Raw genomic sequence first — 15,988 nt, forward strand, 5'->3', positions numbered from 1 at the left:
TGGTGCCACAATAAACTATAGTTTCCAGAATTCCCTAGTACTGAGCCAAGGCAGTTAAAAGAGGTGCCAAACTGGACTAAGTTTATATGGCTCCTCTTAGTAATGTTTCCTAAGGTGAACATGGTGTTCCAATGTGGTGTAAGATAGTTGATTCCCTACATGCAATGTAAATTTAAAATTAGAATGCACCTAAACTGAGATATCTATAATTTTCCTCAAGGAGTGTAGAAATGCATGTTACTGTTTTGCTAATATAAATAAATACCCAAAATTATTACAACTCCATGACTGAAATTTTGAAATTCCAACACTTAAGTTTGTTCAATGGGAATATTGGTATTATGCCTCCCTGCCAGGACTTTACCAATGCCCAAAATTTGGAAACAAACATGACCAAGCTTGGGGACTTTCTAACAGATACAAACTAAGAGGCTCGACAGGCCAGCCCTTTCCTATCAAGATCGGGGCTGTGGCAACCTCATCAGGCCTTTCGAGGGCGTAAAAAGGAGCCACAAAAAGAGGCTCCTTTTTGCAACCTCGAAAGGGTGCCATAGCCATGGCGGCGCGGCTATATGGCGCCCCTTTGGGGCTGAGTCATCTAGACGCAGTGCCAAAGACGCACCATGATGCTGTGTGCCATCTGGAGTAGTGCACGGCATCAGGGCACCCTGGGGGGTGGATTCAGTGGTGTCATCAGGACGCTACGCCCCTGACTCTGTCCCTAGGCTGGCCTCTCAGGCTGGTCTGGACAGGGCCTAACTGACAAATACCAACGAACTGGCAAGTCCCTCAAATAAAGAGATTGGGGTGAAGAAGCCACTTCTGTTTCAAGACTATAGAACCAGTCTACTATGCATAAAAACTGTACATCACCTTGAATCCTGAAATGCTATTGTTTATTATTTCTCTAACTTCTTTTAAAGCATGCAACAATTGAATTCAAGTACTACACTGAATATGAGAGAAAGATAGAACGAACACTGTATTAGCCTAATTCAGTATTAGCCTAATTTCATCATTTTTTCACAAAGGAAACAGATTTCTAGAGGTAACAAGTGAAGCAAATGCAACCATATCTCTATTTTACCATACTTTTAATAATATTTAAATGTGAACTCGTATATTGTTGAGGTTGTACCATTTTGTCATCGAAGTGTAAATTCTTTTTGCCATGTTAGAAGCAGCAGCAGCAACCACAACCATTGGTGCATTCACACAAACACAGTTCTGCTTCTCCCAGTAAAATTCCCCATAGTTTTGACAATTCAACCCAGCACAGTTACACATTTAAGTCTGTTTTTCTTCTTTCTATGCTCAATCTCATCTATGTGCATTTTCATTACATTACAGAAAAATAGCCTGATCAAGTTTTCTTATCTTCAGCATCCTAAAATATGCACTCACCTGATCAAAGGCAGGGAAAATGTAGTCAGCAAACTGAATTTCTGCAATAGCAGTGGCACCAGCGACAGCAACTCCAATGCCAAATCCTACAATTCCTTGTTCACATAAAGGAGTATTGAAGACTCTGTCTTTGCCTAAAAAATTATGTATTTTTAATAAACTTTTTAAAAAAAAAATTGTATGGTGACTTTGCAAATGCTCTACAACATAAAATATAACTTTGAATACATGGTATCTGATGAAACACATGGCTCACAAGGTGGTTAAGTGTTATATAAATTACTTCTAAGTTATAAATAGTGAGGGAAAGAAAAAAATCTTTGGAAATTAAGCATTAAAGTTTAAAAGAAATAAAAGAATTAAAGTCTGGAAAAAACAAGATATATACGATAGCAAATATCTTAGCAAATTCAAGCTTGCTTTACTCACTTAAAACACAAAATTTATTGTGTTTTATCCAAAGCGTGTCATATTTATAGTAAGAACAGTGAAATCAAAGGAACTAAAAACACTAGATAAAATCCAAGTGATTTAAATGCATTTATCATAAGGTCGGTTTTAATCCAGCTAATCATGTACATGATGGCACACAAAATTATGGTTTAATGTATTTACAAAATGTCAAGGTATGTGTATCACAAACTTACTCATATTACAGTTATAACATAGCGCTAGAAATGAAAGCCAACGTGGTGCAATAATTTGAGCACTGGACTACAACTCTGGATAGCAGGGTTCAAATCCCTGCTTAGCAATTAAAATCTACTGAGTCATTTTGGCCAAATTAAAATTACATTCTCTCAGCCTTAGAGAAAGACAAATGCAAACCCCCTCTGAACAAATCCTGATAAGAAAACCCCATGATAGGGTCAACTTAGGGCCGCCATAAGTTATAGGTTGAACTCACACAACAACCATGCTAGAAATATGCTTTAAAAATCCGAGGAGATAAGCAGCATTCTGTAGAATTATACAGAACTCATAATTTTAGAAAAAGAACATGAAAACTAATAATTGTTAATGATACAATTACTAAGTTTTTTTTGTTCACAGCATTTACATGTTTAATTAATAATAATAATAATTTGTTTTATTTATATACCGCTATTCCAAAGATCATAGCGGTGAACAGCAAGTAAGCTAATTAGCAAGTAAGCTAATTTGCCCCCAACAGTCTGGGTACTCATTTTAGTGACCTCGGAAGGATGCAAGCCTGAGTCGAGCTTGGGCCCTTTTGCTGGTCTTGAACTCGCAACCTTGTGGTTTTGAGTGAATGGCTGCAGTACAGGCATTTAACCACTGCGCCACCAGGGCTCCTGGTTTTACTTCAACCTTTGAACTGCATGCTAATACCTGCCTTCAAATTTTCACATTCACCTTCAGAATTTCCTATTATGTCTCCCAACACGTAGATTATGCTAAGAAATCTGCAAGAATGAAGAGGTATACAAGTTCTCCTTTATGTTGTAATAGAAGTGTAAAACACATGTGCTCACAACACCTGTGCACCCTTTTTCTCAAATTTAGGTAAGTCAATATGTCAATATCTACAGTTTAACAGATATGGGAATGTTGATTATTCCCAGAATTATTGTCATTGAGCCAAACTAAACAAATCTCTATTCTGCTTCAATAGCACATATCTACGATAAATAAAATAATAGTTTCAAGAATGAAACAGAATAGCTCATTTTTAAAAGAGCCTTCACATTATCTCTGTTTAATATAAAGAATAACCTTTTAAGCAAACTTTCATCATACATTTTGGAGGGGCAGAGGGATGATGGATCACATACTGAAAACTCACCATATTTGTCTCTCAAGCCAACAGTGCATCTGAAGACTCCACCAAAGGACACATCTTCCCCAAATATTACTGTAGGTATACAATAAGGAATGAAATAAATACTTTCCCAAATATGGGTTGTTAGCCAGTGAGAATTAGAATCATTAAAAAAATAACAATAAAAAGGAATGTCAAATTCAGTCTTACAGGTTACAAGACTCCATGCTTCTGAGGGGTTGTACAGACCTCCCCTTTTAGCGCCAGATGTCAGCCACTTTCAATAGTTTACAGTGGTTATTAGAAGAAAGGAACATGGCATTAAATTATTTAGTCCACTTTAAAAAAAGGAGTCTAGCTCCAGAACAATCTCTTGAAAGTGGGAGAATAAGCATCAGAATGGCAAATGAAATTTAATGTAAGAAAGTGTAAAGTGTGTAAATGTGGCCAAAACAAATCACACACTATGATTGGAAAGCATGACTAGATAATGAAAATGTGAAGTATTTTGAAAAACAATTCCATGTTGGGAAGTTTGATGCCACTATAGAAATAAATGATGTGAATCATTGGGAAATGGCCTAAAAGTAAAGCTGCCACTATCGTATCAAATCATACTGCCCTTATGCAATATGGAATACACTTCTGGTCACTGCACCTCAAAAAGCATGCTATACAACAGAAAAATGTGTACAACAGTGTAACCAAAATGATAAAGTGTCCAGAGTAATTTCCATGAGGAAAAGCAGTAATATTCAGTATTTTTCAGCATTAAAAAAAAGTGGCTAAGACAGAAGATAATACATTTTTTGAACAGAAGTATGTAAAATGTGGCCCGTGGTTTGCTATGTTGTGGGGAGTTCCCACCCTAAAATTTAACATTTTTTTCCTTGGTCTGATCCACCTAGGGTTGCCATAACCCGGCGGCCCCCGTGCCAATCACGGTTTCAGGGGGCCCCTCCCGGTCCCGGTCCGGGCCCCCACCCATGCCTTGTTCCCGGTTTGGGGGCCCGCTCCGGCCATTGCCGCCGCTGCTAATGCGGCTGCTGCGGCGCCAACCCACCTCCTCCTCCGGCCCCACCTTCCTTCTCTTCCTCGGCGGCAGAAGCGCCGCCGCCACCGCGCCCCCACTGTGAGGGCTCACGCGCCGCCCAGGCCTCAGCAGGGGCCAGTGGCAGCGTGCGCGCCTGCCCCATTCCCTCCGCGCACGCCTGCCCCGGTTCCCTCCGCCCGCACGCGCACGCCTGCCTGCCCTGCTTTCCTCCGCGCGCGCGCGCACCTGCCCTGCTTCCCTTCCTCCCGCGCCAGCCATCATAAGGAGGAGGAGGAGGAGGAGGAGGAGGAGGAAGGAGCCGGAGGAAGGGTGCCTGAAGGCCAAGGCAGAATCGGGCCAGAGGAGGAGGAGGAGGAGGAGGAAAGCTGAGTCAGTGGCCATTAGGTCTGCCTTGGTATTTTGGGGTTTTTTAATTATATTTAAAAATATAAAATATTTATTTTATTTAATGTTTTTAATTTTTATTATTGCTTTTTATTTTTTATTTTATTAATTTTTATTATTGCTTGTTTTTATTTTATTTCATTAATTTTATTATTGCTTGTTTTTATTTTATTTTATTAATTATTATTGCTTTTTATTTTTTATTTTATTAATTTTTATTATTGCTTGTTTTTGTTTTATTTTATTAATTTTTATGATTGCTTGTTTTTGTTTTATTTTATTAATTTTTATTATTGCTTGTTTTTATTTTATTTTATTAATTTTTATTATTGCTTGTTTTTATTTTATTTTATTAATTTTTATTATTGCTTGTTTTTGTTTTATTTCATTAATTTTTATTATTGCTTGTTTTTATTTTATTTTATTAATTTTTATTATTGCTTGTTTTTGTTTTACTTTATTAATTTATTATTGCTTGTTTTTGTTTTATTTTATTAATTTTTATTATTGCTTTTTTATTTTATTACATTAATTTTTATTATCAAATATATACACCCCTGCCTTGTTTTTTATTTATTTTTTCATTATTTTTTATTATTAAATATATGCAAGTGCATTTTTTGTGTATTTATGGTGCTTTGAATGCTAACAAGTCTGCCTTTCTTGGCCAATTATAGTGGTGATGATGATGATGATGGTGGTGGTGATATTGATATCAACAAGCCTCTGAGGCATGGCCAATGTAACTTGCTGTGATTTTTACAAACTCATGCGCAGTGAAGAAAAACCACAGTCCCTTGCCCAAGTACACACTTTTGAGAAGTACAGTTGAACCCGAGGGCAAGTACATTTCTGCCATCTGTCTAAGAATAATGCCAAAATGTCCTCCATTTTGAGCATGCCTAAAAACATGCATTTATATTAACATTTTTTTAAAAAAAACTCAATTTTTGCGCGTCCTCCATTTTTATAAAAATGTGTCCTACATTTGAAAATGTTGCCCTACATTTGTCCTACATTTGTCCAGGTTTGGAGATCCTCACTTATGGCAACCCTAGATCCACCAGAACTCCTTTTGTGTTTGTTAGAAAGAAAACCACAACAGTAATTTTCAGGAAGAGCAACAAGAAATTATGCAGGAAGATGCTTCTCCTCTACAAGTACAAACTGTGTTTTCAATGGTAAAATTCATGGAATAATAGAATAATAGGGCTGGAAGAGACCACAAGGGCCATCCAGTACAACTCCCTGCCATGCAGGAACTCTCATTCAAAGCATCCCCAACAGATGGCCATCCAGCCTCTGTTTAAAGACTTCTAAAGAAGGAGACTCCACTCTGACCAACCCAAGGACATGCATACGCAAACTACTTCACTTGCCTCCCGAGTCCCTTGCATGTTGCAGCACCCATCTGTGGTAAAGGTAAAAAGATCAGCAATCTTCCTATTTATTATTTATTTATTTAGGTATTTATATCCCGCCCTTCAGCCCTAATGGCTCTCAGGGCAGCTTACAATATTATTTTTAATCAGACAGTTCTGATTAAATAATTAAATTTCTGTAGATATTTAAGAGTCTGTAGTCAAAAGATGAGGCTAAAATTATACCTGCAGTTGGATCTCTGGATAAGGCATTATCCAAGGCACTTGTTATCGACTGGAAAAGATTCATCTTCTGTGTCTGGCCTGTACAAAGAGAAGATATAGATAAAGCACATTGTTTAAGAAACTGAAGTATCAAATACTTTCAATACCAGCATGGACCATTTGAAAATCTGCAGGGCTTGTAACTTCAGTTATTCACAGCTTTCCATCACTGTCCATATTTCACAAAGTGTCCATAAGTTAACAGCAAAATTCACTGGCTACCTGAAAACTATGCTGGTGTAAGGCAGGGTTAGATTTTACACTCAGTAGACTTCCACCTGGCATTAGAAGGGAATCAAGAAAACAAGTTTCTCCATTTTTTTCCCTTCCCTCTACAACATCAAGTGCCACTTCCCATATTCTTCCAAATGGTTTTGGGACTTTTTGATACAATATAGGAATCTATATTGTACTAGTGGATCTCGATTTTCACCATTAACAGAAGGAGCCATTCATGTGTTGAGAGGAACACACCAAGTGTAGTATGGCTTTTAAACATGAAATTTCCAGTGTTCATTCATCATCAGTATTTTCAAGCTGACCTACATGCCAATTTAAAAGTCTTATCGCACAGAGCTGGCTGGAACGGTACAAAAGGGGCCAGGAAGGGAACGAGACGAGTGAGGGATGCATTTTACAGCACACAGAACGCTGCCACCACCGCCACCAGAAGTCCCCGTTCTGTTCCCCACCTGTTCCCCATCCGTCCCAGAGGAGGAGATTTTTGAGAACTGTTCTGAACAGTCCTCAAAAATCTCCTCCTCTGGGACGGATGGGGAACGGAACAGAACAGGGACTTCCTGTATGCCATAAAATGCATCCCTCACTCGTTCCATTCCCTTCCCGGACCCTTTTGTACTGTTCCAGTAGTCCTGTGTGATAAGACTTTAAAAGTTACTGTTTTCAGGTATCCAAAAACAACATGCTGAAATTTTAACAGTGAACAAAAATAATTGCTGGGAAGTTCAAATTTTCTCTTTCAGACACATAAGTACACAATTTGGCATAAACATGGAGAGCCAGCATGGTGTAGCAGTTTGAATGTTGGACTATGACTGGACATTATGGTTCGAGTCCCCACTAAAGCTTAAAAACCCACTGACCTTGGGCAAGTCACACCCTCTCAGCCTCAAAAGATGACAATGGCAACCCCACCCCCCAAAGAAACTTGCCAAGAAAACCTCACGATAGGTTCACCATAAGCTGGAAATGACTTGAAGGCACACAACAACAACAACAACAACAACATTCCTAAACAAAGGCAAAGTTCCAGTATATGTAGAGGAATTAAAAAAAAATAGCAACATGACCTCTAGGGACTACTTCAATATTGGCCTCAAAAAGATATCTGTGCTGTTGTAATTAAGCTAAAGACAAACACAGCCATCCAGCTATGATCCATCTGCCATAAAGAAATGGTAACACTCTGAAGATCTCATTTCAGACACATAAAGGATGTAGACTTACTCTGTACACTTACTAAATTCTGGGCTAAATTCAGCATTATATTCGGTGGGAACATCACTACCAGATTAAAAACTCCCTATGAGTGGAAGCAGTCATTCACTAAACAGGAGGATTTTGTGGATGCAACTTATTATGCACAAGAGGGAATGGCTACTTCCCCACCAGAATTAATCTGGTCTTGTGTGCTCCACAGATGCTTTGCACAGGGACAAGTACTGGGCTCAAGCCTCAGTATGACGTGCATTAAATGGGAACTCTAAATGGGTTGACAAATCAACAAGATTAAAAGTTGCTAGCACAATTTATGGATAAATTAGCATAATCATTTTTCTGCACAAAAATATATTATACGAGTCCTTCTGTGTACATGGTTTGGGGACGTTAGTATAACCTTCTTCCCCTACTCAGGAGCAACTAAAAGTGTAGAGCTGTTTGACAGTGGAAAAGAAATCGACCACTCGGAGGATGGTGGATTTTCCATCTTTGAAGGTCTTTAAGCAGAAGTTATATGAGCATCTTTTAAGAGTGCTGTATTTGGGTATTGATGCATGGCAGGGGGTTGAAATAATTTGGTCCTCATGATCCCTTTCAGTTCCAAGATCCTATGATTATAAGTGCCATGTCCTCCAGAAGAACCATTATAAAAGTCCCCAAGGCTGTCTGCCTTGATTCATGTGATCATAGCCATGCTCAAAATATAAACTTATATAGTCCTGGAGTCCACATCTGGGGCAAGTACTTTTGCCTCTTCCTTGTAATTATAAATGCCAAGGAACAATATTTGCACCTAACGCCTCGGTCCTTGAGGGCTGCAAGATGAGGTGGTCAGGCATTCCAGAGGGTACAGAAAGAGAGAGAGAGAGAGAAGTAGAGGGTCCTTTGCCGATCTAGGCCGTACATCCTGGTCTAGGTAGGGTTGCCATCACTGTTGCCAACAAGCCTCAAAGATAATATTCACGGAATATTCAGTCACAATTCCCGGAAAATTCCCATAATGTTAAAATGGCGGATGTTTTGCAAATAAACGTAAACATAATTGAATAAAAATAATTGTAACTTATTTCAACCCTCAAAATCACCATTGAACCAAACAAAGAATCTTTCAGTCCTTTTAAGATATTTATTTTGACATGAAGGGGGTTCAGGAAGCTTTGTGCCAAATAGAAATGTGTTCGGCTGCAACCGCACTGCAGAAATAAATCCAGTTTGACACCCTTTTAATTGCCATGGCTCAGTGCTAGGGAATCCTGGGAATTCTAGTTTTCGGAGACATTTAACCTTCTCTCTCAGCAAACTCTGGTGTGACAACAAACTACAATTCCAGGATTTCATAGCACTGGGCCATGGCAGTAAAAACGGTATGAAACTGGATTGTCTCTGGAGTCTGGAGTGAAGATGCAGCCTGAGTTGGGTCCAAGACACACTGCAGAAATAATCCAGTTTGAGACTGCTTTAACTGCCCTGGCTCAGTGCTAGGGAACCCTGGGAAGTGTAGTTTTGTGAGACATTGAGCCTTCTTTATCAAGAAGAGCTCTGGTGCCACAACAAACTAAAATTCCCAGGATTCCCTAGCACTGAGCCAGGAGAGTTAAAGCGGTCACAAACTGGATTATTTCTGCAGTGTTTTGGACCTTCGTTATTAAAAATGCTCAAGGTCCAATCCATACTGCAGAAATAATTCAGTTTGAGACCGCTTTAACTGCCCTGGCTCAGTGCTAGGGAACCCTGGGAATTGTAGTTTTGTGAGAAAGAGCTCTGGTGCCGCAATGAACTACAGTTCCCATGCATCTGAGGAAATACGCTTAAGTCTAGGAAAGCTCATGCTGCCAACTTTTCTTTCAGTGAGACTCAAAGGTGCTACAAGATCTCTCTGTCATCATCACCATTATTATCATTATTAAATCCAAATGCAGCTGAAGAACTGGACTTAAATTGGCAACACTGATATCCTGTAGACTCATTCTCTGGGGCTGTGATATGGAAGCGTGCAGGCAATTCCTTTGTTCAACCAGGGAATCCTGGGAATTGTAGTTTGTTGTGACATGTTGAGACACTGCTTTTACTGGCAGCCAGGGCTCCATGCATGAAATTCTGGGATTGGTGGTTTGTTGTGCCCAGAATCCCATCATCGCAGGGAGCCTTGCAGTTAGAAGCAGTGCCAAACTGGATTATTTCTGCAGTATGGATGGCAATGGAAAAGGGAACGAAAAGAGAGCCGCAAAACAAAATTCTGGGAAGACAGGGCAGGGATGCCAACTTACCATGTGCTCTGCCCATGCTCAGAGGCATATTTAATCACTAACACACACACACACACACACACACTCAAGGACATCACATTCACATCACACAACCCAAATGGTCCTCCCAGTACAACAACGACCCTGAGAGGTAGGCTTGGGGCACTCTGCCCAAGCTCAGGAATTCATAAATTCAAATGTCACTCTAAGGCACACACAGAAGTCCACAACATCAAGCCATGATACCATTGTCAACTATTGCCTTTGTGTACCTGAAAACTTATTTCTTACTTGGAAATCCAAGGCAATTTAGAAGCCAGCCAAGATCGCTCACTCCCTGCCTCTCTCCAGCACTGCAGCCACTTAGCTTTGCCCCTGGAGCCTGAGAATGCCTGAGGGGGGGGGGGCAATAATCACTGTCCTCTCTCTGATTGGCTGAACTGTTCCTCCAAACAGTTGGGGTTGGTTGGGCTTGCTCTGTCCTGGCTCTCAGAGGGAGTCATTAGAGAGAGAGAGAGAGAGAGATTTTTCTCCAGCCCTCTTGGCTGAAGACTGTTACACTCCAGCAGACTGGAACTGAAAGGGCCAAAGTCGCTGAAAAGGCACTGAAAAAGAGCCAGGTGCGAAAATCACACGAAAAGCTCTGAAAAGTCCCCGTTTTCACGTGAAAGTCGCGAAATTAGCAACACTGGTTGCCATATCCCGCCTGGGGGCGGGACTTTCCCAGTTTGGGGCGGGGCCACATGGTCCTGTCCCGGTTTGGCCCTGCCCCCAGGACTCCCCCCCCCAGCGAGGCCCTGGAGGCATCTCCACCCCTCCCTCCCCGTGGCTGTGGGCCACCCTCCCCACCTCCCTGCCTGGGATAGCCTAGAGAGCAGGTCTTCAGGAGACCTGCCACTCAGAGCTATTGCCAGCCCACTTGGTATAGATGTCTTGCAAAAGGCATTACTTTCCAGGTTACAGTGAGGGGGAAAAAAGGCCATAAATCGTTCATGTTTCACTGGGAGTCTAAATGCCTCATCTTTTAAATGTCTACCACGTCAGTATTCTCGTAATTCTTTATCACAGGATCGTTTTTGAGGCCCTAAACACCTTTACTTGTAATATGCAAATTTCTCCCAAAGCTGACCAATGGGAAAGAAGCAATCAGCCTTCCATTTGGGTTGGTTTTCAATGGCTTGGTGAAGGAAGAGATTTTGCCTTGCTTGTAAATAGGAAGGGCTTTGGGGTGGCAAAAGGCTGCAGAAATAGTTTGACCCCCCCCTTAAACATCCATGGCTCAGTGCTATGGGATTCTGGGAATTGTAGTTTCTTGTGGCATCAGAGCTCTCTTGACAAAAGGAGGCTGAATAGTCCACAGAGCTACAGTTCCCAGGATTCCATAGCCTTGAGGAGGAGGAGGAAAGCTGAGTCAGTGGCCATTAGGTCTGCCTTGGATTTTTGGGGGTTTTAAATTATTTTTAAAAATATAAAATACTTACTTTATTTTATTAATTTTTATTATTGCTTTTTAATTTTTTAATTTTATTAATTTTTATTATTGCTTGTTTTATTTTATTTCATTAATTTTTTTACTAAAAAGCATGATTATTTATTTATTTATTTATTTATTTATAGGAGTGTTTTGAGCTTTTATTTGGGAATGTGGTGCATTCATTTTGCATTGCCTTGTCCTCCTTTGTGGTTATTATTTTAGTGTTTTTAATATTGTTGTAAGCAGCCTTGATCTCATTGGAGAGCCAGGGTATAAATAAATTATTATTATTATTATTATTATTATTATTATTATTATTATTTAGGTCGCAGAGTTCACTAGGGCCAGAGTCTCCTCAGGAGGACTGGAGTTTTTGGTCCATGGTTGTGAAGGGAGGACTACATTTCCCAGAGGCCATTGCGCGCAGGGAAGCTCTGAGCATGTGTCTCCATAGCCCTGCTCAGCTCTTGCTTCCATTCAGGGTTATGGCTGAGTGGGCAAAAGCCCTGGCGGGCATTAAAGGGCTGCTATTAGACATCAGTGGGGTCCTTTATGAGTACAGTGGAGGCAAGGAGGCGGAGTCCCCATCCCTGGATCTATAGAGGCTGTCAAAAAGTAAGTGGGGAGGTGCTTTTAGCCCACCTTTTTAGCTCATCACTCCCCCCCCCCCGCCCCCCAAAGCCCCTGCCATCCTTCTGGGCAGCTTGCTTATTCTGCCAGAGATGTTGCAGGAGTGTTTGGGTTTTTCCCTCCAGCAAGCAGGGAGTTTGCATCTACACTGAACAATTAATGCAGTTTGATGCCGCTTTAACTGTGGTATATGGCATTCTGAGATTTTGTGGATCTGTGGGCTGCTTAGCCTCCTCTCTCTGGTGCCACCACAAAAACTGCAAATCTCTGGGTCCCCCAGCACTCAGTTTTAAAGTGGTGTCAAACTGCATTGTTCCTACAGTGGAGATCAGTGGTCGTCCCCAAACTATGCCTTTTAAGAGATTTTTGGACTTCACTCCCAGAAGCCTCAGCCATGTTAGCCAACAGTCTGGGATTCTGGGAGCTGAAGTCTCAAATCCCTTAAAGGGCACAGTCTGGGGACCACTGATATAGCTATATCCTATGGCTGCCTCTGCTCTGCAGAAACCATCCAGCCTGACACTACTTTGCCATGGCTCAGTGCTATGGCATTCTGGGATTTTGTAGATTTGTGGGCTGCTTGGCCTTCTCTTTTTCTCTGGTGCCACAAGAAACTACAGATGCCAGGATTCCCTAGCACTCAGCCATGGCAGTTTAAAGTGGTGTCAAACTGCATTGTTTCTACAGTGTGGATTCACCCTATGGCTGCCCTGCAGAAATCACCCACTCTGAGACCTCTTTGCAGACAGCAACCCTGTTATGGGGTTTTCTGGGCAAGTTTTTTTCTGAGGGGATTTGCCATTGCCATCCTCTGTGGCTGAGAGAGTGTGACTTGCCCACGGTCACCCACTGGGCTTACATCACATGGCTGAGCCAGGATTCAAACCCTGACCTCCACAGTCATAGTCCAACACTCAAATCACTACACCACGCTCACAGTTTGATTATTTTATTTTATTAATTTTTATTATTGCTTTTTTATTTTATTACATTAATTTTTATTATTAAATATATACACCTCTGCCTTGTTTTTTATTTTTTCTGCATTATTTTTTATTATTAAATATATGCAAGTGCATTTTCTGTGTATTTATGGCGCTTTGAATGCTAACAAGTCTGCCTTTCTTGGACAATTATAGTGATGATGATGATGATGATGATGGTGATATTGATATCAACAAGCCTCTGAGGCACGGCCAATGTAACTTGCTGTGATTTTTACAAACTCATGCGCAGTGAAGAAAAACCACAGTCCCTTGCCCAAGTACACACTTCTGAGAAGCACAGTTGAACCCGAGGGCAAGTACATTTCTGCCATCTGTCTAGGAATAATGGCAAAATGTCCTCCATTTTGATCATGCCTAAAAAACATGCATTTATATTAACATTTTAAAAAAAACCCTCAATTTTTTGCGCATCCTCCATTTTTTAAAAAAATGTGTCCTACATTTGAAAATGTTGCCCTACATTTGTCCCGGTTTGGAGGTCCTTACTTATGGCAACCCTAGGTCTAGGGCCCTTCCACATCTCATTACATTCATTCATACAATGGTCTAGGGCCCTTGGTATCTGCTGTGGTTTGGTTGCTTGACCTCCCAGGGACACCAAAATCCATGGATGTTCAAGTCCCATTAAATACAATGGATAGTAAAATGAGGATAGTAAAATGGTTTGCTTTTCAGAATTTATGTATTTTTTGAATATTTTCAAGCCATGGATGCTTGAATCTGTGGATACGGAGCACTCACTCTAATTTGCATCCACCTTTCTCCCACCCTGGGATCCAAGAGGTTAAGAAATAGAGTTATGATTCCACTTTTACTTCCATGGCAACATTCTATGGAATGCTAGGGTTTTTAGTCTTGACAGGGCACTAGAGATCTCAAAATACCCCTCTCTTAAAATGACAAATCCCAGGTTTCCACAGGATACTGCCATGACAGTTAAAGCAGAATCATAGTGCTATAATTGTGCAGTGTGAAAGCAATCACAGGCACTGCACAAATAATCCAGTTCGAGACCACTTTAACTGCTCTGGCTCAGTGTTATGGAATCCTGTGTTTTGTAGTTTGTTGTGGCACCAGAGCTCTCAGATAGTGAAGGTTGAATGTCTCACAAAACTAGTTCCCAGGATTCCATAGCATTGAGCTATGGCAGTTAAAGTGGTGTCAAACTGGATTACTTCTGTAGTGCAGATGCAGCCTTAGTTTTAGGATAGACAGCATTGAGCTCCAGATTCATAGTGTCAGGTAGATGCTATGAGGCATATGTGTTTCCTAAAATAAACTCCTGCTCCTGCACTGCAGAAAAATCCACTTTGACACCGCTTGAACTGCAATGGCCCCATCCTAAGGAATCCTGGGAATTGTAGTTTGTTGCAGCACTAAAGGTCTTTGACAGAGAAGGCTAAATGTCTCACAAAATTACAGTTCCCAGAATTCCCTAGCATTGAGCCAGGGCAGCTAAAGCAGTGCCAAACTAGATTATTTCTGCAGTGTGTACGCAGCCACATAGCAGTGTGGTCAGATGTCCTCACCACAAAGGAGGGCAAGGCACCACAAAATGTAGGGACTTTGAGACAAAATGCAGGACATGACCAAGTAAAACCTAAAACACTGAGAAATGTAAATCCATTCTTCTTAGTCATGCTCAAGATGGAGGACATTTTGGAAATCCCTCCTGGACAGAAGGCTTGAAATGGAGGACGTGTCCTGGGAAAGGAGGACAGGCAGTCACCCCTGGTCATATACACCCGTCCCTCCACATTCGCTGGGGTTAGGGGCACAGGGACCCCGTGAATGTGGAAAAACCACAAATAACAAAAACACTATGTTTTTACCTGAGAGAACACCTCTCTAGGGATCTCTAGGTCCTCCAGTGTTACTCTGTGGTCAACATTTGCCAGACACTGACCATAGAATTGTGCTGCAGGAGCTACAAATGCCTAATGGAGTGTTCTCTCTAGGAATCTTTATAGGTTCTTTAGTGTGACTTTTGGTTAAAGTTGACCACAGAGTTGCGCTGGAGGACCTAGAGATTCCTAGAGAGAACTTATTAAGAAAATCTGAATAATCAAATCTGCCAAACATTGACCATAGAGTTGCGCTGGAGGGGCTACACATGCCTAGTGGAGTGTCCTCTCTAGGAATCTCTAGGAAAGGACTGTACCACTTCGGTCAATGGCGGGGGGCAGGTGTGTGTGTGTAAAAAAAAGTCCAGTGTTTCCTCAAATGAAACCCAAGTCTCATTGGCGAGCAGGGCAGAGGGGATAACGTGCCAACGCAGCCCCTGCGTCTGCCACGGAAGAGCGTGGCGTCTTTGGAATGAATAACACACACGCACACCCCCGCGCCTCAGAGGCGAAGTGGTACGGTCCACCCCTCCTCCCTATCTATTAACAGGGCGGTGGACCAAACCACTCACCATAGTGGGTGGGTTCCGGGTCAGGCTGGAAAGCGAAATGCGCCGCATGCCTGTGGGGCTGAGAGCGGAGGCGCGACGTTGCCGCCAACCGACGCAGCGCGAACCCAGCAACGGCCATTTTCGAGGACACTTGAGCGCGACCACGTTCTAAACAGTCGGGGGGGGGGTGCCTCTCGGGCAACCTCATTGGCCGGCCGGGAGGGAAGAAGGAGCCAATCAGGATGCTCCCCTGTTGGGGCGTAAAAGGAGAGAAGCTGCAGCTGGGAAATGAAGAGGGAGGTGGTGCAATACGCATGCGCGGGGAGTGTGTTGGTTTGAAGATGGAGCGCTTTGGGATCAGTTGATGCCACATAAACTAATAAGTATAGAGTGCCACTCCCATTGTTGAAAGGGGGAGTTTCTTGGTCTGCTTTTTCCTGGCCATTCTTTCTGCTGCCTAAAATGCTCAGTTAGGTCCAAAACACACTGCAGAAATAAATCCAG

The 15,988-nt window shown here is 41.7% G+C and overlaps 1 protein-coding gene across 3 annotated transcripts in view; it reads right to left on the reverse strand.

Annotated features, from left to right (window-relative positions):
* Positions 1-15,664, reverse strand: part of BCKDHB (branched chain keto acid dehydrogenase E1 subunit beta) — a 62,127-nt gene extending 46,463 nt beyond the window's left edge. For all 3 annotated transcript variants that reach the window (XR_016281785.1, XM_089530858.1, XM_089530859.1), the window contains exons 1-4: positions 15,506-15,664; positions 6,233-6,310; positions 3,212-3,280; positions 1,405-1,538 (exon numbers count right to left, since the gene is read on the reverse strand). Coding sequence is in view for 2 of the 3 variants with exons in the window: in XM_089530858.1 (XP_089386984.1) it covers positions 1,405-1,538; positions 3,212-3,280; positions 6,233-6,310; positions 15,506-15,623 (399 nt within the window). In the remaining variant the exon portion in view is untranslated. The remainder of the gene's footprint in view (positions 1-1,404; positions 1,539-3,211; positions 3,281-6,232; positions 6,311-15,505) is intronic.
* Positions 15,665-15,988: the final 324 nt, after the last annotated feature.

The sequence above is a fragment of the Sceloporus occidentalis genome, unplaced genomic scaffold (genome assembly GCF_023333645.1).
Source record: "Sceloporus occidentalis isolate IW3139 unplaced genomic scaffold, rSceOcc1.0.p SCAF_6, whole genome shotgun sequence".
Lineage (NCBI taxonomy): Eukaryota > Metazoa > Chordata > Lepidosauria > Squamata > Phrynosomatidae > Sceloporus > Sceloporus occidentalis.